Source organism: Opisthorchis viverrini, assembly GCF_000715545.1.
Source record: "Opisthorchis viverrini unplaced genomic scaffold opera_v5_181, whole genome shotgun sequence".
NCBI lineage: Eukaryota > Metazoa > Platyhelminthes > Trematoda > Opisthorchiida > Opisthorchiidae > Opisthorchis > Opisthorchis viverrini.
In genome coordinates, this window is record NW_008751840.1 from 641,239 (window position 1) to 666,405 (window position 25,167).

Below are 25,167 nucleotides of genomic sequence, written 5' to 3' on the forward strand. Positions count from 1 at the left end.
CTTATGGTTGTACGGCAGTGAAGCATCAGTGACAACACTGATGTTGCTGTCTTGGATGATGATGATGATGACCCGCCCTCTATTGGCATGGCCTGCGTCAAAAAGTCTACGCAAGTTCACAGGTGTCTATGCATTAGTGATTGACTTGTTCACGTAGAATAGCTGGGGGATCACATACGGAAACAGAAACAAGCACACGCACGCACACACACAGACATGAAGGTGAAGCCAAATGACAAATGTGGCGCACAACCAACATCGAGTAATGACGACAAGCGTGGTATGTATGGAAATACACGTACAAAGTACCTGAGAATCCGGTTAATGACAGGAAAGGGGATACCTGAGTGTCGTTGGGTGAGTAGACCGTATTAACGACTTGATCGAGCACAGCATATATAGAGAAGTAATGCAAAATCATGCCCATCACCAAATGGAGAGGACAAGACCATACCGCTCAAACTTTAGAAAAATCACGTTAAAATGACGTTGATGAACGGGCAGTATAGTACAGTAGGCGAAGAGAAATTGCTGGTCGCAGGACGAAATTCATGGAAAATCCATCGAAACAGCAGGCGAACGTAGTGGGAAAGTAGCGAGAGGTAGAAGTAGACGAATAAGTGAGAGTAGGCGCGTTCTGTGCGTGTGTTCAAATATAAACAAGCAGATTTGCTCCAAGTTACAATGGCCGAACTGACATATTATTCAAGAGATGGCGCTGGAGAGAAGCACGATGATCAACATAATGAAATGATAACCACGCGTAAAAAAACGATAAACAGGACGACAAAATGAGAAGTTAGGCGGCGCTTGTTCCCAATTCACAATGACGCGAAAACGTCAAAAATGAAATCAAAGTAGTAAAAAGAGTGAAGCGGAAAACCGGTTCGTAACATGCATGCCACTGGGTAAACCAACACTGGAACATAATCCAGTGATGCCAGAGGGAGAAGAAAGGTTTCCAGTCGCAGCTGAAGAGGAAAGATGGTGCACGTATGTGGATGGACGCGGCAATGTTATGGAACAAGGATCAACTTCTCGTGTCGATACCGCGTACAACAAGACAAAGAGAACTGCATTACGAAAGGGGAATAGGCAGTTTTAACACTGTGAAAAGATTGGGAGGAATCCAGCGCTTAAGGGGGTAAATGGCGCAATTATCCGCTGCTATCACCAGCCTAAACAATCTGAGTGGTAAAGTAGATAGGAAAGCAGTATCCATCTCAACAGGCACGAGATGACCGAGGTAGGGTGGTGGCGCTATTGATGGTGCTCCGAGAAATCAGATGGATTGGGAATCCAATGACCGACCTGAGAGTTTAAATGCGGAGCAGTTTATGAGCCCTGTGTGTGCATGTGTCTGAGTCAGCTACAAGGCTAACGCTCGCAGCAAAATAAACACAAATTCTGAGATAAATAAAAGTATGTCTACGGCAATGTTGAACAAAATCAAGCATAGAGTGAATAAGGTCAGACACAAAAACCGATGTAGTCAGGCAGCAAAGGGAAATCCAAAATAACAATAACAGCGTTTGTCAGTTACGGCGCGATCAGTAGTGGCGTTGTAATATTATCCCTGCCGATTAGTAGGGTCTCCAAAGGCCCCAAGCCTGGGGGCGGATTGATAGAGGGACCCGCCAAGGTTAGATGAGGTCGGTTCGATTCGAACCGTATAGAATTTATGACCGTTACATTTGCTCTAAGGTAGGTGACAGGAATAAGAATAATCTGGTCTTAGAAAAGTGAGGTCGGAAGTTCGATGGCAGGCGATTAACGAAATGGAAAGCAAAAGGACACTCGGAAAAAAATCCCTGACGCATTCACCCCTGCACACGCAGAGCAGTGGATCACAGACAGAAAAAATAACAGGCTGAAAACATGTGCAAAAAGGTAGGTATTATAAGGTCAAATGGTTAAGGGTGGTAAAAAGGAAAATGACAACACAGGTAAACAAAAGCAGTTCGACGGTCAAAACGGCACTAAAGTCGAATAGTAACAAAAAATCCGGAGAGTGTGTTATCCTTGTGTATTCCCTGAGGTGTAATAAAACATCACCAAGATGAATGGGCTAACGTTTACTCACAGGAATCACTACCTGTTCTCCGACTTTGTGGAACGCACAATGCGGTCGGCCAGTTCTAGGCTAAGCTCCAATTCGAGTTTATCGCGATCATCATCCTCTTCATAAGTGAAGTCTTCAGAGTAACAACGGTTAGCTAATGCGGAACAAAGCTCAGAACGCGAAGCAATGTTCACGTTGTAGTTTTCGGAAGGGCTGGTCTGTTTCGTACAATCGATGGATCGATCTCTGATACCGAGGTCAACGCCGACATCGGTGTTCTCGAGCGATTCTTGTTTGAGCTGATGATATGGTGGAGTGTCTAAAGCACAATCCGGGTTTGCAAATGCTCCCGACAGTCCAGTACGCATTGGCGAGTAGTAGTGTGGGACGGAAGGGGATATAGAAGCTGTTGGTCTACTTTCAAGTCCAGAACCGCTGGAACCCGCAGCATTAGACAGACAGCGATCCGGTTGGCTGGTTGACTGGTCTCCATGAATGGTCCCATCCAGGCCAAGAACATGCCTCCAGGATCTTGTAGATGAACTGGTAGAGCTGCTGGCCGAGGGTGACAGAGAAGCAGTGCACACCACATTCGTACTGGTTGAGGAGAAGAACGGCAACATGGAGTTGGTTGAGGTAACGGAAGAGCTCGTGGAGTGATGATCCATGCTGGATACATCGTAGTTAGGTTTGAACCCATCCACCGGAAGATGACCGGAGACGCTGTGAACCGCAGGAAACGGAGAAATACCACTGAAACCGGGATAAACGCTGGAAACGTTGGAAATCGCATTGCTTATAGGAAATTGGAACTGAGTAGCGTAATTCTGCCAGGAAGAACCAAACATGGCATCAACGGATTCCGAAACGTGACTGCTATTATTGGAACTGACATTGGTAACAGTGGATTGTAGTCGTACGGGTCTCAAATGGTTATGATGCAACATATTATCTGCAGCAGGCTCCGGTGACAGGGATCGTAGTTGGGTGGACTGAGGAGTCATATCCAATGGATGAGGTTGACTGACCGAAGAGAGGAGTGAAGAACCTGAATGATCCATGGCTCCACTGCGTTGGTTCGGAGGGGCACCCCATGGAAGTGATAAACCCGTGTTGCTCAAAGGGGCGTTCGGTAGGTACGTTTGTGAAAAATGTGCAACAGTGGAGCTACCAACATCCAAGCCAGCGTGGTCGGAACGAAGAAGGTTTTCGATTAAGCTACTTGCGCGACTGAAACCAAAGATACCAAGGTTGACCGGATTAAGATACGGTAAAATGCACAGTACTGAGAACACACTAGATCGATAAGCATTCCAATAATTGAAGTTCGGTGACAGATAAAGACGAAAAAATGCCTGGATAAGAGCACCCTATGACTCGTCTGAAAAAAGGAATAGACTTACGAGGCAGTTGCGACCAGAAGCTATCACAAAATGGATAGATCTAGCCACCTCACTAGCTAGACGGCGATTCAATTCTCAGTTGTTATTTGTGCATTCATATCTTACTTGTTCACCTATTAACCTTTTGTCTTACTGAGGGATACAGCTGTAGAGTACTAACGTAGATAACTTACTTCACGCCGTTATGTTTGTTCAGTCCTTCCTATCATTCAGCTGTAGCACCCTCTCAGTAGCTGTTATGAACCCGTGTTGCTCAAAGGGGCGTTCGGTAGGTACGTTTGTGAAAAATGTGCAACAGTGGAGCTACCAACATCCAAGCCAGCGTGGTCGGAACGAAGAAGGTTTTCGATTAAGCTACTTGCGCGACTGAAACCAAAGATACCAAGGTTGACCGGATTAAGATACGGTAAAATGCACAGTACTGAGAACACACTAGATCGATAAGCATTCCAATAATTGAAGTTCGGTGACAGATAAAGACGAAAAAATGCCTGGATAAGAGCACCCTATGACTCGTCTGAAAAAAGGAATAGACTTACGAGGCAGTTGCGACCAGAAGCTATCATAAAATGGATAGATCTAGCCACCTCACTAGCTAGACGGCGATTCAATTCTCAGTTGTTATTTGTGCATTCATATCTTACTTGTTCACCTATTAACCTTTTGTCTTACTGAGGGATACAGCTGTAGAGTACTAACGTAGATAACTTACTTCACGCCGTTATGTTTGTTCAGTCCTTCCTATCATTCAGCTGTAGCACCCTCTCAGTGCCTAGCTGTTATGCCAAAGAAAGGAGGGGCGACACCGACTGGTTGCCAAAGCCTGGACAGGAGTAATCGAGATGCTGATGTTGCGTTCGAACCACGAACCTTTCGGCGCATAAGCTGGCGCTTTAACCACTGAGGTATCTCGAGCCCAGTCCTAGCTGTGATAACCTACCGGTTTACCAGAAGGTGACCGACTCCCTTACGTTTTGATAGGAGAATCGAAAGCACATTATCAGTCCACTGCATCACGAATAAGCTGCGCCAGCCCACTGTTCTTGGAAGTCAAGCGAACGAAAACCCACGTGTAAACAACGGAGATAATGAAACCCTAGAAGTGCTATAGTTGGAGGAATTCCACCGGCAGAACAATAAGTTAATTCTGGTAACAAACCGTCTTCAACGACTATTACAGCAAGTACCGATCATGAGTTTGTCTCCCAAAACAAAAAACACAAAGCACGAGCCTTCCATGACTAGAAGACAGATAGCACGCAACAAACCCAGACCGTAATGTCATGCCGTGCGTTATGACTGATAGGTTGTTTCCAGTGCAGTGAATTTTTAAATATCAGATTAGTTTCGACAAAAGAGCGCCAAACTCGAAGTGACAGAAACATATCACACCACTCTTGAGTGCTAACGGCACGTGCTCCCCATCGTTTTACCCGGAATTTCGTCCAACTAGATGAAGCCATGATCAGGCATGATTCTGGTGTCCTACTCTAATGTGAGATAGCATCTCAGAGAAAACCAGAATGCAAGTAGCGCAGATTATTCGTTTCACTCTTCCCACCCTGTTTGACACAGATTTCAAGCAGTTAGACAAAGAAATCCTTAGAGATGTTGATGCCTGCACACACACCTCTTTGGTTATGAAATTACCCGGAATCTTGTTTTCTGAGCACAAGTCTCAGAGACTTACACGCAGCACATTCGCCTTCATGCAAACCTCCTGAAGTTTACCGACTCTGTGCAGGCGTCCGTTTGCACATCGTCATAAAAACACCACGACGCATAAGGCCAAGTGAATAGACGACAGTTCAACCAGGGCATGACAGTACGCTCACCGATGGGACCGGCTACAGGCCACGTTCTGTAGGGTGCATAGGCACGTGAAAGGAGCACCACAAAGACCAAGACCAGCAAAGGACAAAAATAATCAACAACGTTCACTTTTACTGTGATCGGATTCATGTCGCGTTGGCATCTCACCGCATGTGCTCAGAAAACAGTTTGCAAACAAGGACCTGGAGTGGAAGGCAGCACTCTTTCCTCAGTGAGATCCCTTGTAGTTTACCAGGCTACAACCGATTAACCTGAGCCATTTTCTCTTCAACTCATCTTCAACTCTCATCATCTATAATTTTTCGCACTGATTCAATCAAAATCCATTGATGATACACTAAACATGTTCAAATAAATGATAATATGCTTCCTTCCGTCCATTATCCCATCTCACAATAGTAAACACTCACATAATGCAGAATAAGCTCTGAAGCTACACAAAAATCACGGTGGACTTACTTGCGCACCAGTTCGTGGTCGGTAGAGCCAACCATCGAGTTGAACTCAGAGTCCAACAGCAGATTATTCGAAAGCTGGTCGTATGGGTAGTGCACAGTGCCTCCGGGAGGGGACAACTTTAAGTTGGACCAGCGATTCCCGTTGCAAGGCAACTGTAACTCCTGCTCCTTTCCCATTGGGGTCGCATGCTGGAAGTAATTCGGGATTTTGCTCGGAAGGCCATAACCACCTTTGGGATACTGTCTTGCCGGTTGTTGCGTGCGAATATCAAAACGCGGTGAAATGTCTGCAGTGCCAATGGTTAGATTAGGAGCACATTGCATAGAGTCACATAAGGTAGATGAGGATGATCCATTCAAAGTCGTCGACCCTCTAGATGTCAATTTGTCGGTCGATGTTCGGCTACCCCGAGAAACACCACTACTACCACGGTTTCCGGCCTTCATAGAACCAGCAGGACGTTTAAGGGCGTTAGTATTATCCATCGAACAGGCACGGCGACGGACGTAGGGCTTCGAGGCTACCTCTGTGTTGATTCTCCAATACGAAGATTTTGTGTTATCCGATGACTTAGGACACTTGGTAAACCGATCATGCAGAGAAAGATTGTGTCGAATAGAATTCTGTACAGAAGTAGGAGAATACGCAGAAACGCATAAAAATGCTGAATCGAAGGACAACCAAATAGTTAGACCAGAGTGGGACACAGTAGTAGGGTCATATATAATATACAAAACAGATATGGGTTCCTAAAAGACTAGACGTATGGAGTGGCAAAGGAAAGCCCTTCGATGTGTAAATGCTACCGCCATGAGAGTGATACACTTGCCTGAGTGGCGATTTTCTCAGACACAGGCGTTTCGACCGATAAAAAATTGGGTACTATGGAACTTGGCGACTTCAACTGCATTGAATTTATCAATAGATAAAAAATTGCATTGAAAGAATACCACGTATTTAATATAGAAGAATATGTCAGCAGCTCAGTGAGTGCAAGTAACTTGAGTCGCGTTTCTACTCGCACCACTCGTTTAAATAGTAATCATATCATCCTGATTCGTATACACCACAGAAGCTGAACCGTTCGTTGAGGCTTGAGACTTTGTTACAAAGCAAGGTCAGATGAGTGCATCGTAGGGCACCGGTCGTTGTAGCTCAACTGTGGCTCTGTGTGCAGAATTTCACATGCCCAGCTGTTTAGTACGTAGGCCGCGGCCCCAGATGGAAACCAAGACCCTAATAGTAAAATATTAGGCTCTTGATATCTAACAGCCGGTGGGAAAATTATGGGAAATACTACTAATTAGATTCATGTTTTTACCTGTGTTTGAACTCTGAAACCATGGTGGGCTACATAAAACGGTGCTGACAGAAACAGGCAAGATGAGACTGAAAGATGATAAATGCAGGGCTCGCAAAACGAACATGCTCAGGTTCATAAACGTAGGTAGAAAAATTTCATAGGGGTCAGTAGAGAATGGACTTTGAAACATGGAACGAAGGGTAAGCGATTAAAGCAGCCAGTATCGATCGTTCGGCTACTGACTTTCGATCAGCGACCCTAAGCGCGGTGTGGAGTTTCATCCGGACAGTAAGCAAACGAGTGTACGGTTGGTTAGTGGATAGCGTGCCGTTGCATAGAATACCAGGGTAGATATGGCTCAACCCTGCCGGGTTGCGGCTTCACATGTGTGCAGACGTGAAAAACATGCTTGTGTAGGTGGGGTCGAGTGGCTTAGCTACAAAATGAACCTTGGCGCTTGTGAAACCAACCAGCAGATGAACGACCTTGTTGTCACAACAAATCGATAAACCTTCTGACTGATGTGGGCGACAGCACACAATGCACTTTTGGCGCATGTGGTCGCGGCATTATGAGAGCTTAGTGACATGCACAGAACGATTGTCAACCGACGCGTCGTACGAACAAGTTCAAATGCGCGTCCAAAAAAAGTAAGCGTAAAAGGAAGTCAGTTGTCTCTTCTGGTCCACAACGAAACAATGGAATGATGACGAACTAGAAACAGAATGGGGCATATTAAGGCATCGACGGTTACCATATCTCTAAAAAGTTAACGCCTTAAGGATTTTGCATAATGTTTCACACAGATCTATACAAATTGCAGTTTCGATAATGAAACCGCACAAAGTTAATGAAAGGCAGGTTGTGCGAACTTTGTGACAGCCATAAGTATCACAGTCGGAACGAAGTCACGGCATCCTGTACAAACTGTCCTCTTTTATTATCCGATTCAGACTCCGTGCAACCAGGTGGCATAGTCCCACACAAAAAATGTTAGTCACAGGAACTAACGACTTTAAGAGAGTAACTTGAATAAAATGCGGACACTCCAGTTTCCGCGTGTTACAAGCAGCAGCTACACAAGGTTGATAAGATCCTATACACTGGTGTTGTACAGGTTGCCACAGCCCGTCAGAAGGGTAAGCAAAATTGCTGACCAGTGGACAGGCAAACAAGAACTTCTTTCTGTCTGAAACATTGACATTGCCTTCACACGTGTTCCACCACCGGCTGATATTATTGAAAGAGCAGACACGATTGCCTCGCGGTTTCGCGTCTAGGTATCAGACGACTTTCCTGCGTAGATGGTTACCTCGTTAGACTAATGAATTCGAGGAGCATTCGATCGAACACCAGGTAACAGCGACGCAGACGTTCATTACCCAAGGCAAGTGGATGATACCTACCGAAACCTCACTGACTAACGCGCGGACTGCGGATATGACGACCTGTAAGAACGGAAGCGAACCGACAGCAGAGCTGAGGCAGGATGCCTATCCTATGGTCAGTGGACCTGGTCCTTCTACGGGGACTGACCGATCACTAATCAGAACAGACATTGGGAAATAGCTCTACGGTTCGATACGACCCTCTAGACAGACTAGCCGTGACCTTCAATAGTCAATGGGTCGAGGCTACCAGACAACGTGCGTCCCGAATTGTTGTGCAATGATGTGAACGCGCTAGCTGAATTTTCTTGCCAACTGTCCTCGCCGCGCGGGCCGTGATGCTACTCGGCAGGTTGACTGGCAGGCTGGCAGGATAGCAGTTCGTCCCACGCTCGTTCCAGGCATCAGCTGCTGACGCGCGCACGTGCGGTCGTGTGTGTGCGTATGTGCATGTTTCGACAACCTCACAGTCGCCTCAGTCGTCTACTTATCGACCGTCCCTATCTGGCAACGCATGCAGGCATGTGAAGTCAGATGTCCGCGACAGTAGTGAACGCTGTATGCACCGATAGGGAAGTCAGTGCGCATGAACACACTACTCTGGTCTCGGTCATCCCAACCACCGAAATTTTTCGTTACATTGCACAACGGCGGACTACGCTCGGCCTGCATCTGATCGATGATCGCCTCGCGTCTAAAGAGGGTAGACACCAGTATCATGAGCGGTAGGCTAAGGCCGTGGTTTAAAAATGAAAAGCCCTGGAAATTTTGTGGAGAAACGGTAGTGCATATCATCAACGGAGATTCCATCTTAACCGGGACTAGACACTCAAATTTCATTCGCACGGAGTTCGCCTTAAACGAAGAGTATCTCTCTCCAAAACATCACATGCTTGTGGACTTCGTCGATGAATCAAAGTGCAAAACACCAACACTCCTTATGCGAACTGAAGAAATTCGGAAAATCGTCCACCGCTGGGACCCTTTCCTTACTTGCGTGACAGGTCCACGTCCTTCTTTGAACTAACAAAGAGGGAAGGGAAATATCTAGGTGCAGTAAATTCCNTTTCATCCAAAGAGGGGCACCAACTACGATAATCCCGCCATATTAAGAGGGCCTAGTCCACAGGACAGTCGACAGCAAGCATCTGACGCCAGATTTCTACTGGACTTCCGATCTCTGTAGGTATCATCCCCATCGTTTTGGTGTCAACAACCATTATTGACAAGAAATGAAAAGACCATTGGAAACCAACCTATAAGTGGACCCTGATCACCGTGGTAGCGTACACGAGGAATTGTGTCGGTAGCCACCAGGTTGGCGAGCGCACCTCGTGGTTTGTACGCAGCCCAATGGGAGCGACAGAACACGGTTTGTGCCACCGTGCCAGTAGGAGTCCAGCAACAATTAGAATAGAATTCGTAAAACGTTTACAATCAGTAATCGACATATGCACTTGCAGAGGCATGATTAGAATTTAACCTAGGTCCATAACAGATTTATCATTCAAGTTAAAAGACAGTGCTTAATTTGGGACTAGCGGATTAGACAATAGAGAGATCACAGTACTAGCTACAACTGGTGAGAAGTCCGCACGTAGCTCAGGAGCAAATCAAATTAGATAATCGGCAGATTTCAGTGGCATAATAAAGCAGCACCGACCGGCCGGAATAGGTTTTGGATTCAAACCGAATAGAGCCGAAAGAGCACAGCCTCGAAAGATAAATACTTCATGGCCACATCACAGCAACGAGCGCCATTTCTGCATTACTGCATACTAGCTAAGCGGTCGACAACAGTTATCTGAATACAGCTCACAAAAATAAAATATGCCACGGAGAGGAAGAATTCAATAGCAAGTTAGCAGTCCAACTGTTGAACCAATGAATGAAGTTCTCAAAGTTCAAGTACGAAATGATATGTACGCCGTACGTAACAAATGCTGGGGTCTTCCAGTGTGTTGAGATCTCCTAACAATGAGTCCTCCCACCACGAATGTGTGCCCCCCAACATTAGGCTTAACGAATAGTTGTAGTTTTACAGGACGTTCTCCTCCAGGATAGGTTTGCGTGCCCGACTTAGTCATACACCGATTGGATTAGCACTGTAGGTACGATCGCCAAATTTGGAGTGTGGGCTGTGGAAACGAGAAGGCACGACATCTGATTCCGTGTAATTTCTTCACAAAGTAAAAATCGGTGGAGGTGGTGGCGACGGGAACGTGTCCACGGAACACTCGAATACATCCTAAACACAGGCATATTATCACCACTGAACCAGGAGTCGCTAGCTACTCCGCTCCTGTAAAGCCTATTGCGATTCCTTCTATGAGTAAAGTTCAAGAATCTCAAGGTAAGGAAAATAGTCGATCTGAAAGTGTAAGTGGGAGCACTTGATGGAAATATCGTTTGGGAACCTGTCGTCAAGTGGAAATAATATTATCAGTAACCGTAGCTCTGAGTATACCTTCCACAAGCCATCCCCAAAACACAGTCGAGAAATGACCAATCTTGCGATAACAGCCTAATTTGAAGTAAAGACCGAATGACTCACAAAAAGAACTAGGTGCAATCGCATAAACGATAAGAACCTGTGTTCCCAATCAGCTGGTAAGAGGACCAAAAATGCCCTTTAATTTTGGACGATACAAATAAAGACATTAAATTACTGGTTGGGATGAGTGAACCAACGCCGAAAGATTAAGTAGAGAAATGAACACGACTGTATATCACGTAACAGGGCCGTACTCACCTTCCATCCGGCAGATGTGGCCGGGTCGCTGCGCTCCCTAAAGTATTCGTAGTGGGTAATTATGAAATCGTAGATTTGCTGCAGTGTAGCCTGTTGGTCTGGGTATGAGTGAATTGCAACAGAAATCAAGTCCGAATACGTCTCCGGACCCCATGGATTGCGACGAGAAGACTTTTTCACAGGAGTGGTGCTTGATGGTATGGAAGCGGAAGAACTGGGTGTATTGTTTGGAGTGCAGGCTCGCGAAGTGTTTGACGCGGTCATTGCACGGGGACGGACTAAAGAACCAACCTGAGCGGATATTGTGCGGTTCTGATCGGATTTTGGCTGGACAGAAACAGAACTGCCAACTGTATCACGAATGCCGGTGGAGCTGCCTACCATACACGGTCTGTCGGAAACGTCCGTGCTTATAGCCGATCGAAGGAAACCATCATATAAGGGGGAAACAGTTGTCCCCGTGGCACGAAATCCGGTAGACGGTGAAGGAAAACGGGGCACAGAAGCTGTGCTTTGTGAAGGAAGATGAGTTAGAGTGGAATCTGGGGACATCTTGGGGGACTGGAGGGAAACCTGAGTTTGCGTAGGAGGACTGGATTTGGCCGGGATCGTACGACTTTCGTAAGGCCGATGTCCCTGACCAAGTAAACCATCAGAAGCTGACAAAGACAAGTAATCATTGTGACCGACGCTGGTTCCGATTCTTGAAGAAAGTGCCTGAGGTGTGTTGGGGTTCAAAACCAGTGGATCACGGTGGATGTAGGATGCAGACATTAGTGCGCTAACAAGAAGACCAGAGCATATCAGGTCTCGTATCGACACATGAAAACATCAGTTAAACAGTTAAAAAACGCAGAACAAAGAGAGGCATCGGCGTATAAAAATGAGATAGGTGTTCGACAGCATCACGGGGACTGTGAACTGAACGGATGAGTAGTAAAAAACACGGGTGCAAAAATTTCGGACCGGATGAAATTCCTGAAGGAGCAAAGCACCGGAGCTTGGTCTAGGAGAATGGCTGAAAGGGAACGAAACCGGCGAAAACTTTATAAATCATCGGCAATTAGAATGAATTTGGTATGAATATCTTGTTCTATACGAGTTAAAAAGCAACTAGATTCATGTCCCTATGGGGAGATAACCGAAAGGGATCGGTCAAGTCTTTCAGAGGAACAAACAAGTCTCTCAGGAGAACAAAAACAGAAGCTAAAAACTTGAGAACAAAAGTTGATACCCATCTGGGCCAACTAAAAGTGGTCGCTCGCGAGCTCCGACCTCTGCGGTACTACGTTTACCTGCCAAGGATTATGGTGAGAGCTGATGATTAGGAATGTTGTGGGTCGAATCAATCCTTACTTTCTATTGTCCCTCCATGTGTTTCAGCAGCAGGTACCGTTCTTCCATCAGGTTGCTTAATAACTAGGTACCTTAAGCAAAAGCTGCGATCTATCTCACAATGCAAGGGCCTACCTAAATCACCGAGTTCATTCGGTTGACCACGAATGGAGCTCAGTTGTAGGTAATCTATTTGAAAGTAATGAAAAGGGTTAAGAATGCTTCATCAGTAAACGCAATAAACTGTTGTTCGATTAGAGCAATAATATTACACGCGTAAAATCACCAGGATATTTGGAAGGATAAGGGTGAAACCTGGACAGTTAAAACCATTCTCCCGTGTAGGGGTGTTTAATCCTTATTTTTGTAGTACCAAACAAGATCGATCCGAGAGACGCCTAACTCATTCACATTGGCATTTAGTAATCAATTTCCACGCCAAAACAGTTCAGATCTCCGTTCCAAATTACCCGATGAAACGGCAGCAAATCAACATCGTTTTGGGTCAAGTTTGGCACAGGTGGTGGACCAGCCCGTTTCGAACCCAATGAACGAGCTGATTCAATAGCTTGTGTTCATTATTTAACAACATTTCTAAAACGAGGCGCCGACTGATCCGGAAAACTGAAAACGACAGCCTTGCTGGGCGTGGCTCAGAGGAAAAAAACAAAAAAATCAGACAACAAAAGTTTGATCTCATGCATGATTGTGAGATTGTAGTTGTCCAAAGCATATAAACCAATGTGTTAAAACGAAGGAGGCTAACTCCAAAAGGTAAATAGTTGAAATTCGTAAAACGAATGAAGTATAATTGCAGTGTAACCGTAAGGACAACGATATAGCCGGAATAATCCAACCTGAGTAGAAAAATGTGACGGCCTAACGACCGATAGAGCAGGATTCACGTGATGAACGCAATAACGTCACCTGAAACATCACGTGCAACAGCCAGTGACCATATCGGGCTGTTTCAATCATACGTCTCTGATAAGTCTGTTGCTTACCGTGGACACTAAACTAATACTCTAGGTATCCACTAAAAAATTTCACATCCCTTAACAGCAGCACCTTAGGTGACATTAAACTAGGCAACGAATGACAAGCAAAGCAGAATCCAACGGAGTGTTTCGGAAAGTAAGAAAAATGCACCCTTGCTACCCAAAAATCCTCCACCTCGGGTGGTGATAAAGCCTATTCTATTATTAGTATGGTGGAAATTAGAAATACAGTCATAGACTAAGCACTAAATACCAAAAAATGCGCAGGCAGACGGTGGTGCATCATTGTATTCCGTTTTAACTGGATTGTTTGAGGCCAGGAACACACTCCATACAACTGGGACAGTCAATCATCACATTTACATTCGTAAAGGCCACATAAAGTATGTAATCATGCATGCATTAACCTGACGCATGTCACAATGCGGCTGCTAGCCTCCATAATATTGTGATGCATAAGTGACGACAGCGTCAACCAGGATTCGTTCAGCTGTAGCATCCACCCGATGCCTAGCTGTCATGCCACCCGAAGGAAGCACGAGGGCTGGGATACTACCAGATTTCCCAAACCTAGACAGGGGAAGTTGAGAGGCAGAGGTCGGGTTCCAACCACGGACCTCCGGGTCAGTAAATTCGCGCTCTAACCACTTGGACCATTCCACCCAGGATTCAGTCCGGACAGAGGGCATATCAACTACTCCGACACCTCTGGATTTACAACGGAATGCCCGGAAGTTTGTCTCCGACCAGTAGGGTTCGACAGAACCACTCTTTTTACCTGTTCTATTCGATTTTGTTTCAAGGAATTCACACTTCAATAGATCGAAAATATTGGCATCAAAACTACACCTGGAGAATGATTAAGAGAATAGGACTACGCAGAGGACAATTCCGTTAGTCGAAGGTCATCATTCCATTCGGTCAACTCTAATCAGGGTCTCGGAAAAGACCTCTTGTTTTGATGCGTTTTGCACTTTCAAAGTGCGAATTATTGCTTCAGGGTTCCGGATCCTCCAATTCCCCTCTGAAAATGTAAGGAGTTTGTTGACCGCTTTATCTATCCGAGCAGATGCACATATCGTAACTGTGCCGTACCAGCAATTAACGCACACATTATCAAGGCACGAGCGGCGTTTGCGAACTTGAGCAATTTATGGCATCAAAAACGAATTTTGTTGAAGGGCAGCGTCTACGAGACAACTGTAAGAGCAGTTTTATCCTATTGTTGTGAAACTTGGTACTTCCGAGGACACCCACAGCTTGATTACCTGTCTCCCCAGTAGAGCAAAAGTTAGCTGGGTGCAGCATGCTCGCAATTAAGTGGTGCGTAAGCGAGTACTCCGTAACCAGTCACAATCACTGTAGCAGCAAATAAAACGCAAAAGATTAGGATGGTTGGGACATGCCTTATGCATTCCCAATCAATGTCTATCAAAGAAAGCGGTTGTGTAGCCCGAACTCCTGTTGGCAAAAGGCTCGTGGAGGATAAGGCACCTTCGCAAAGGAAATGAGTTTCAAGGGACTTTTTCGTCTGCTCATTTGGGGTCCACGCGTTTCACCTTGTACGTGGGTGGAAAATCTTAAAGGATCTGGGGGTCTCAGTGTTGTTGGGCATGTTGTCCCTCCTAGTCGGAATGCGTAGCTAAAGTTTGTGTCGTTGCATGGTGGGCCGATGGTAGGTCGAGTTCGAAAAAAATGCCGCGCCGATCCGACTGATGGTGCCTCACCTCAACCTGGTATGGAGGTGCGTTTCCTTGCAGTCTCAATGTGTAGACACTTTGGTCGTTTTGTGCAGGGATAGAAGACTTTGTACTAGTTTCCCATCCTTCTTTATTGGGTCAGTTCCGCTCATGGCTGTATGGCTGTTAAGCATCAGTATTTATTACTGGTATATCACTGTCTACGACGCTGATCACACCGCGGTGTCGTACACCATGAATCTCACACTAGCCGTACAGGTGACGAATGATGAAAGGCGATACTGGCTTCCTCCATTCCATTACTCAAACCGTGCACAAAACTGTGGCACAAACCAGGTGGATGTTTAGCTACTAGGTAGACGCTGATGCTGCAACAAGTGCGTGGTATTATTCTACATGTACGACAAAGTCAAGTAGTTTGAAGACGAAGCGCATACCGGGACCAGAGATAAGATGAGCAAAACCAGTCATTGCAACTTGAAGGATGCGGTCGACTACTTCCCTAGAACTAAGTAGATTTACATTTCCGTTATCCAGGATTCAGTTATTACCAGAAACTCGGATAACAGCGGTCAAATGATAATACTGGAATCTTTTCTGTAGAGGAAAACATCGGTAGCTCAGATAGCGTAGATAGTCGTTGACTTGTTCGCTGAGCTGGGCAATTTGATTGTAAACGTTTCATCACCAATCGAGGTAACATGATCAGTGCGTTATTGGGGACCGTAGTGGTGGATTAGTGGTTGCGCGTTGAGTAGTCTTACGCGTGTGTTAATATACGTGCTGCTGGCAGGGGATAACCTTTGATCGCGATCAGCTGTTCGGTCGGGCGGTTCCATTTGTTGCTCCGTTGTCCTGTGTCCCCATTCGCCGATGCCCACGTGACCTTTGAGCTTGGCGTCCCCTGTCGTCGTAATCTGGATTGACCTTTTGTCCTTTCGAGTCCCGGCTAGTGACCTTTATTGATTTGCCTCCAAGGAGTTTCTTGTTTCTTTGTTTGTGAATCCAACACTCGATCCTCCATGAGTGTTCCGGCTGAGCCGTTGATCTTTTGCACGTAGGGGTGCGTAAATTGGATCCAGTTCGATGCGCCGGTTGATCGAATCTGCCGTGGAGTACCACGCTTCCAGTAGTTCTCTTCCGCGTCTCGTGTCTCTGCATGCCAAAATTTTTGCGTTTTCCAGATTGGATTTGTGGCCTTCTTGGTCCTCGTGTATGGATATCAGAGACAGGGGGTCATGTCTCCTGACGGCCGCGTTGTGTTCCTTTATTCGTGTGCATAGTCTCCTTCCAGTTTGTCCACGTAGAATTTGTTGTAGTTGAGTTGGCACATCACAATGTTCTTGGTTTTGTCTCGGTTATCCTTCGGTCTAGAGATTAATTTCCTTGGGGTGGCATTCGGTTTGTGGGTCACGAAGTTTCCTTTTTGCGCCAATAATCTGGTTGCGAGTTCTGATATATTATTGATGTAAGGTAAAACTACTCGTCTGGTGGCTTGTTCTTGCTGTTGCTGTTGTTGAAACGTCTTCTTCAAGCTTCTCTTGATAAAGTTACTTGGATATCTATTGTTCTGGAATACTCTGAATAGATGGGTTTCTTACTTCTTCCACAGTTCTGTGGTGCTGCAGTGTGCCTAGCCCTCTTGAACAAGGTTAGGACGCAACTCTTCTTGTGGTTTACTGGATGATTGCTGCTGTGGTTCAGTATTTGATCCATATGAGTCTCCTTCCAGGTTACGCAGGATTCCAGAGTCTCGTCCATCTTTTTGTTCACTAAAACGTCTAAGAACGGTAGTCGATTGTTTCTTTCCAGTTCGATTGTAAACTTTATATATTCAAAAAAGATGTTGAGCAGTTCATGTGTCTCGTGTACTGAATCCCGTGTCATGTCGTCCACGTAGCGGATTTATGATCGGCAGTACCGCATGCAGGGTCTTAAAACCGCTGACTGGGAAATTTAACATATACATTAAGAATTCATGACTTTGCCAACAAAGTAGCGGGTATCATCGTGGAACCACACGACATTCTAGTAAGTTTCAATGTCAATTCATTATTCACAAATGTGCCAAAAGGGGACTCTGGAAGTAGCTGAGCGACCGCTACTAGCAGATACTGTCCTTTCAGAACGAACACAGTTTACGGTAGATAGTGGGAGGTATGAAAAAGCATGCCTGAATCTCAGCCAATTCGTTTTTGGCTTCGTGGTTTATACGCAAGAACAAGACCAAGCAATGGGATCTCCAGTATCCCCGGTTTTGGCAAATATATTTATGAAAAATTTCGAACAGAAAGCTTTAGCCGGATTCCTACACCCACCCAGGAAATTGTAGGAAGTTGTGTAGGTGACATCTTCGTGGTAATGAAACGAGACAAGGTCAGTGACTATTACAACCACCTGAATTTACTGGATCCACAAATCAAATGCGGTACGGAGATGGAGTTAACTTCGGGTATATTGGCCGTTTTAGACTGCATGAAACATGAGGTCCGGGGAAAACTAAAGACAACAGTGCAAGAGAAGCCAACGGACACTGGGGCAATTTGGAACCGCTCGTTCGCCCATCCGAAGTCGGCATTCGCTAGTATTACCTTATCAAGGTTTAATCGTACGGGTGCTGTGCACAAAGAAGCTGATCGGACAGCGGCCCAAATTGGGGTAAAGAACAAACTTCGGGGTAGTGGGTATCCAGCTAGCTTGATAAGGCGTCATTTGCGAAGAGTGTTGGTAGCGGTAGCGAAACTCATATAAACAAAGGACATCGGAGGTCTTTCGAAGGAGTCTAAGCACGGCTAAAATCTTTCCAGAGGGGAAATAATCTTCGCTCTGGATCGGTGCAATTGAAGGATCGCCTTCCGACAAACGGAATCAGGAACTGTTTCTACAAATTAAGTACGACTCCACTAAGATCTACATAGGTCGGACGACCAGGGAACTTCACACCAGAATCGCAGAGCATAGGAGGAAAATAAACAGGTCACCGAGAAACACAGACGAATATTTACTGAGAGACTCGACAATTACGGAAAATGCACTGGACACTAAATAGATTAAGAAAATGCCCAGGTTTGAGACAAGGACTACGGTCCACATCACAGAGATTGATGGTCAAAGCGGTAGAAATAGCCAAACATTTCAGTGTTAAAGGAGTAGAAGGCGTGGAACTGGCAAGTGTGTGGAGAACAGTTTTGGATTAGTCAAGCTGAGACGTGTTGAAATGCGGTTATCGGAGGGAGGAGTAGTCATCATCTGAATTCCATTTAACCTCACCCACCTTCCCTCCCCAAATCGTAATTGTCGCAACACTCACAGGCCCACAAAGACCAATGAAGTCTACCAGTGGCACCCGCGGTGAATCATCAATTGAACCACCATGAAGTGGAAGATTAAGGAACCAAAACCGATTGGAACTAACTAGAAACTCCTCCAACCCATCAATGCAAGATTTTGGCGACCACACTCACTGATGAGAGCCGTTAATTAACACTCAACGCTGATCTAGTGCGCTAATATGAAGACGTCCCACTGATTGGTTATCCGTCTGCCCTAAAACCTGGTCAAGTTGTCGACCTGCTCACTTGACCAGATGAAGCTTTCGTGTCAAAAGCGGAAGGTTGCCCACATAAAAAACTGTCGATTGTTTACCAAGAAACGATAACTTAATCGGTTCCATACTTTCTCCAATTGATTGAAGACATACTGATAGTTGTGCTGAGTCACATTCTAGAGTCAAACGCTACGATCAGGGTTCCAGATAAAACCCCACACTTCCGTCTCATGAGTCAGTCTTTTGAGCCAGCGGCCCGACGTGGATAACCCAGTCTGTTTTCTGTCCTAGGAAACCGAGAAGCACCGTTGGCTCTTGCAGCTACTTGTTCACGAAAATCCACTTTCGTCCATTTCCAGCCCATCAACTAGTTCACTGAGATGCGTGCATTTGTTCGTTACTCAACCACTGTGCCCGATCTGTCGCCGGATAAAGTAAACGGGATAAATTTTCGTGAAGGCACGTAGCGAATTCGATATTCGTACTCTGTCAAATTGGGCAACAGATATTATTTGCTGAAATTTCGCGTTTCCTCTTTTAAGATGTTTTTCCTGTCCAAAACGCTCAGGACGAACCTAGATACTTCACATTTCACTCTGGAACTCTGAAATTCCTGGTGCATTGGTTCCTCGTATTCATAGGGTGAGGTTTGTGGTCAGCACCAGGACTGAAATTACTCTAATTGACTTCATTCCAATAAACAGTCGCCTTTGTGCTGTATTACTGTCTATTCCAACTAAAATTAGTGTAACTCGTTGTGGTAGACAGCGTTTGTCTATCGTGTCAGCATATGCCTCGATGGATTACAGTGCTGAAGCTGAGATGGGTGTTATCGAGATTTATCACGATCATTCCATTCAGTAAGAAATATTTTCATCCTGGCGAGTGATATGGACGATTAGGACGGAAGGGGACAGCATCATTATTTATATAAATATGGTCAAGACGCTCGCTCGGAGGAACTTTACTGGCGTGTTAGCGATGGGGTTGAAGATTACTATCGAGTTTCTCCTGTGAGTTAATCTATACCGACAAGCACTGCAGTTGTTTCATCGTCATTAATAATAATCGCAGGGCGCATTCCAAGGATCTCCAGGGAGATTCGAACGCGCAATCTCCCGCCTAGTAGCTGAACACTAAACACCATAAGCAGCTGATCGGTGTAATTAAATGTATTCGCACTCCTATCGCAGGCGCGGTACGACCACCTGGTTGTATGATCACTCGTAGTATTGGCACTCGCTGCTCGGCTTGAGCTTCGCTAGCATGGTTCCAACCTGCAGAATGAAGTTCGACCGCAGGATTATGACAGCATTTAAATCCGATTATCACATCGAAGCGGTAGTAACCATACCATCAGGTGGACACCACTCTTATTCCAGTGTGGTTTGGACTTCACAAGCTTGGTGTGTTAATCGCCCTCACAATCAACTAGCAAGCAAAAATCGTTCAGCCGCAACACCCTTTCGGTGCTTAGCTGTAGTGTCACCTGAAGGAGGCCCGATAGCTGAGATACTACCAGCTTGCGCGAGCCTAGACAGCAGCAGTCAAAATACTGAAGTTGGGTTCAATCCACGGAGCTTCCGGTTAGTGATCGTCGACATCCGAATAGGACCAACCACTTGGCGTTGGAAAAAGCGGATCTGACAGGTTTGTTTGATTTCCACGTTTCGCGAAATTCTCGACGACCAAGCGAGGTGTGAACTTGTTGCATAGACTTGAAAAGCAGCAGCGGACAAGTACATGATCAGAATTTGCGCAGGTACTCCGAAAACAACGACGCTCACCACGGATTCTCTGGTGGACACCACATAAAACGAGTTCTACCGTCAATCGGATAGGTACTGCACAGCAAGTAGGAACAGTACACACCTGAAACAACCGTTTCCGATTGTCTGTGGTCCTCGTGTCCAACCCAAGAAGACCATCTAAATGATCCTCAGCAGTATCTACCTACTTGTGTGTTTATGCCACCAGTAACCACAACGATATGAGGTTTTGACCCATTGTAAAAGAACATGCAGTGTCATAAAACCTTGGCAGATTTACGGCCACAGTCCGTCGGGGCGTGGGTATATACGGTGAACAAAGAGCGATGGACCTATCCTTTTCAATTTTTTTCCAGGCATAGGTGACTGTTAATGCATATCTAATCAATTACAGGTGATTTTGCTCAATGGCTCAAAACAATGCACAAGGCAGTCAATCCAGCTGCAGGGGCCTCCACATCCACAGACCGAGGGAGCAGTCAGCACGTGTGCCAGGTATCAGTTTCTGATAACCAGTATACATCAGTGCAGAGAGGATCCAGCGCACGAGCAATAACCGCTTGTTTTTCTACTTACTTCAGTGTTCGAACACTGAAGGCAGCCAAATAGACCGCCATCCAGTGTTTGAAAGCAGACTTCGAAGTGTTTAGGGCCGTTCGTGAGGTCGGATACACAGAAGCTGCAGCCGAGTGAGCGGTCAGCCCTTCTGCTGGAAACTGCAGGAAGAGTATTCATGCTGTGGTGGAATAGGGGAGAGAGAAAGTGCAAGGTTTGAGAAGATAGGCGCCAGTGTAAGCATGTGTTCGCTTATCCGCCCTGCTGTACGCAAGCAAGGTGAACCGGCTGACGATAAAACGCGACAGCTTGAAATGGTATGACGATATCTCAATTTCTGAATGCTGTGGTTGTATGTGGGCTGCAATGCTGTTAGGGTGCCCGCACCTAGCAAGGTCAAGTAGGGTCCTTAACCGAATCCTTTGGCTCAAAAGCTTGATCGCAAGGCAGCGGGTATATCTGTATACTACTACAGTCTAACCCGTTCAGCTGTAGCACCCTTCGGGTGCCTAGCTGCCGTACCACCCGAAGGAACCGCGAGGGCAGGGATAGTGCCAGGTTGCCCAAGCCTAGACGGGGGAAGTTGAGAAGCAGAGGTCAGGTTCGAACCACGGACCCTCTGGTTACTAAATTCGCGCTAACAACATGAGCCATCTCGCCCCTACTACAGTAGTGTATATTTTTTTAAGGAATATGTCGCCGTGCCTGTCGCAACCAACAACCTAGCGGACAATGAGATTTGATTTGTCGGAACCCTACCCACTGACCAATCTGGTATACGAAAAATTAGTAGGCGTCGAAGCGGAACTCCCAAGTGAGTAAAGAGATACACAAACCACTAGTATCTGCGCGAAAACCATACCTAATGACGTCCGTTCAGTTCAGTTTACCAACTATAGACGATACATTGTACCTTGGTTCCAGTTGGTACAGTTTCGGTCACCGAATGATTTGGATTTCATGTTTGCATATAGATTGAGTCCCAATCAGGTATTTCGACAGCATTTGCGTACCCAAGACCTTCAAAGGCTGTCGGCTGGGGATTTAATGCGAGGCAAAGGACGGAAAATGTTCTTTCCACACTTAACCAGATCTTACGGTTGAATGGAAAAGACGATGAAGGATACACCGAAGACTACTGATGTTCGAGAGCTGCCGCGAGGTAAATATATTGTTCATGTATCTGCAGCACAGAACGAATTCTGTTTGACTACCCAAAATGCTACTACCCATGGGAGCCGATTGGGTTGCAGGGGGGTTACAGACGTTGGCAGCTAAGAGGTGATGGAAACCACACTGATGTCCGAATGCTACACGTAAATGCGGTGCCCCTATTTCGGAGGCAAAGACGACAATACATATCTACCATCACCCGATGAAGTCTCAACGGTCAAGATCCTCTGAGTAAAGCTGTCCTGGTGGGAATGAGCCATTGTTTATCCTTGGGCGAGGCGAGAATAAGTAAGTCACGATCAGGCGTTTGTTGTACTTTCAGAACTGAATTTCCCTCGTGATATTTTTTGTTCGGCTCATACGCTACTGATGAAGCAACTGGTCATGACCCGGTGCACCGGGTGAAATGGGCGCATCGAAACAAAAGATCGAATTTACGGTGAGCTTCAGTTGTTTTCTGTTACTTGAGTGAACAAGTTTTCTTCGATCGTGTCCTAGCGGCCGTCCGTGGTGTGAATGGCTTACCGAAACGCAACCATACCACTGTCCCAAGAAAGAACTATGCGCGTAGTCTGAACCTGAACAGACGTTTGTGGTTTCTGCCCAGATACCAGTGGATAGCAGATGCAGAATTTCGTAGGACGAGAACTGGGCGGTGTGATGGCTCAGTAGTAAGAGCGCACTAATTTACTGACGGGAAAGTCCGTGGTTCAAGCCCGGCCTCTGCCTCTCGACTTCTCCCGTCTAAGCTTCGGCAACCTGGTAGTATCCCAGCCCTCGTGCTTCCTTTGGGTAGCATGGCGCTAGGCACCGGAAGGGTGGTACACCTGAACGATGCTAACATACGTTGTCTCCGAAACTATTGTAATTTTATGTGGCAACGTCATGTTAGCTGTCGGATACTGTAGGGCAGACACCTTACCCTTGGATTCAGCAACAACTATCATTCATGTGGGAATCAACTTGTGCTCCCGGATCTGGATACTAACCAATGGGAGAGCTTGGGTAGCGAAAATAAAGCCAAAATAAAAATCTCACACTGTTTGGACATGGAGAAATGACCAGGCTGAACGATTATTACACGTGAGTTCTGATCATCACTTGCTACTAACTTGTTAAGGTAGGTTCTTTGAGCAACCAACGGTCATACTGGTGTGGATTTCGACTATTCTACCAACTGAAATAAACTGATAATGTACCTTTGTAGTGACTGGACGAAACCCGATTAAGAAACCAGTTCCTGGACTGGAATTGCTCTGTTTGACAGCATCGAATAGTATTTCCACACCGGTCATCATCATCATGGACAACGAAACTAGTGTTCAATATACGCTTGGGTGCCGTACCACAATGATTAATTTTAAAGCTTCAATGTGAAGAAAAGAATGAAGGGGCATGGATAACGGACATACAGCCAGCCTACCGCAATCATTTCGAAGTGCCTACACCTTCTGACACTCATTCAAGCCATCTGAGCAGAAACTGAGAACAAATGACAACGATTATCGAAGGCCATAAAAACGTCTCGAAGAGACCAAGTCTTACAGCCATACAACAAAACAGCCAGCACGTCCCTTAATATTCAGGGATATACCACTTTGACGTCGTAGGTATCTCGAATTAGCAAACGCGACCCGGGCCTTGTAAATTGGTGCATTGACCTGATCTGTCACACCGCAACCAGAACTAATACAACTTTCAATATAAGTGAAACACTCCACGACTTCGAGTGCCTTCCCCAGGTTATAGGTGGGGTGTTCAGTGACTGCAAGTCCCCAATCACGATCTTACAATTTCTGGGTGCAAAATGCACGGACAATGCACGGACTTTGGTCAGTTCATCCAAAAACGCACGCGCCCTCTCATCCTTTTCGTAGACGAGAAAAATGTCGTCTGAATGTTCCAGGTTGACAAGACTTTCGTCAGTCTATTTGAACACCGGGGTTTTGGACCCATTTTAGCGTTCGTCTTGTGTACCCCCAATCGATATCGTTTTGTGTATGGAAGCTTCTGGAGAGTTCTCTGTATACTCAGACGTCCAGAAGTATGTGAGTATCCAGTGCTTGAGTGCGCCTGCTAGTGCTGTGTAGCAGCCGAAACTCCCAGCTCGCCGTAACAGGGCATTCAGGGTGTCATAAAACCTATCTTTGACGGTGCCAGAGCTAGTCAGTGGGGTCGTAAGGATACATGACAAACAGACCGATCAACTTCACCTTGAGACTTTCACAGACGTTGCCAGGCGATCCGCACAGAGGCGACTTTCGACAGGTATCCAGTCAAGGAAGGATCTTTCCATCCATTGACTTAGGACAACACCAACCCCTGCACACCTGCCGCAGCAGTCTCTGGATCGCCAGAAGTGCGCATCAGAAAGCGAGTGGAGTGATGGGGTGGTGAGCCCAACCACTGTGTTCGCATTTTGAATTCTTGTTTCTGATGCAGAGCACATATTAGTGCCAAGCGAGTCCAGTGTGAGAGGAAGGGTAGCTTGCTGTCCTGCTTGATTCAGAATACGGACGTTGAAGGCAGTCGGACAGACTGGGTGTCGAGGCTTGAAGATTGTTTTCGAGATGCATGAGGATGTCAGCCAACAAACCGTTGACACGATTTACGGGGTACTAGCACTGCATAATGGTCCCTGATATTTTGCTATACCTCCCAAGAAGAACCATGCGTACGATGCGCACCGCGCGTAGAGCGATCGGTGGAATTTGTGGCTGCCATGAGTGAGGATGGAGATCGCCATCAAGGAGAGTTGTCGACTGTTCCGGGTCATCAAGTCAGTCCGGTATGGATACCCACGTGTCACCGAGACCGACTGCGAAAAGGACGAAAGCGTATTGGACGACGCATCAATAGACGGATGGAGCGGTTCAGAATTAAACTTGAC

The 25,167-nt window shown here is 46.1% G+C and overlaps 1 protein-coding gene across 1 annotated transcript in view; it reads right to left on the reverse strand.

Moving 5' to 3' along the window:
• Window positions 1–116: 116 nt before the first annotated feature.
• Window positions 117–25,167, reverse strand: part of T265_07745 (hypothetical protein) — a gene marked incomplete at both ends in the record, with an annotated part of 34,339 nt that continues 9,288 nt past the window's right edge. The window contains 3 exons of the mRNA XM_009173344.1: window positions 117–3,292; window positions 5,758–6,380; window positions 11,201–12,218. Of these exons, the coding sequence (XP_009171608.1) occupies window positions 2,092–3,292; window positions 5,758–6,380; window positions 11,201–11,974 (2,598 nt within the window). The remainder of the gene's footprint in view (window positions 3,293–5,757; window positions 6,381–11,200; window positions 12,219–25,167) is intronic.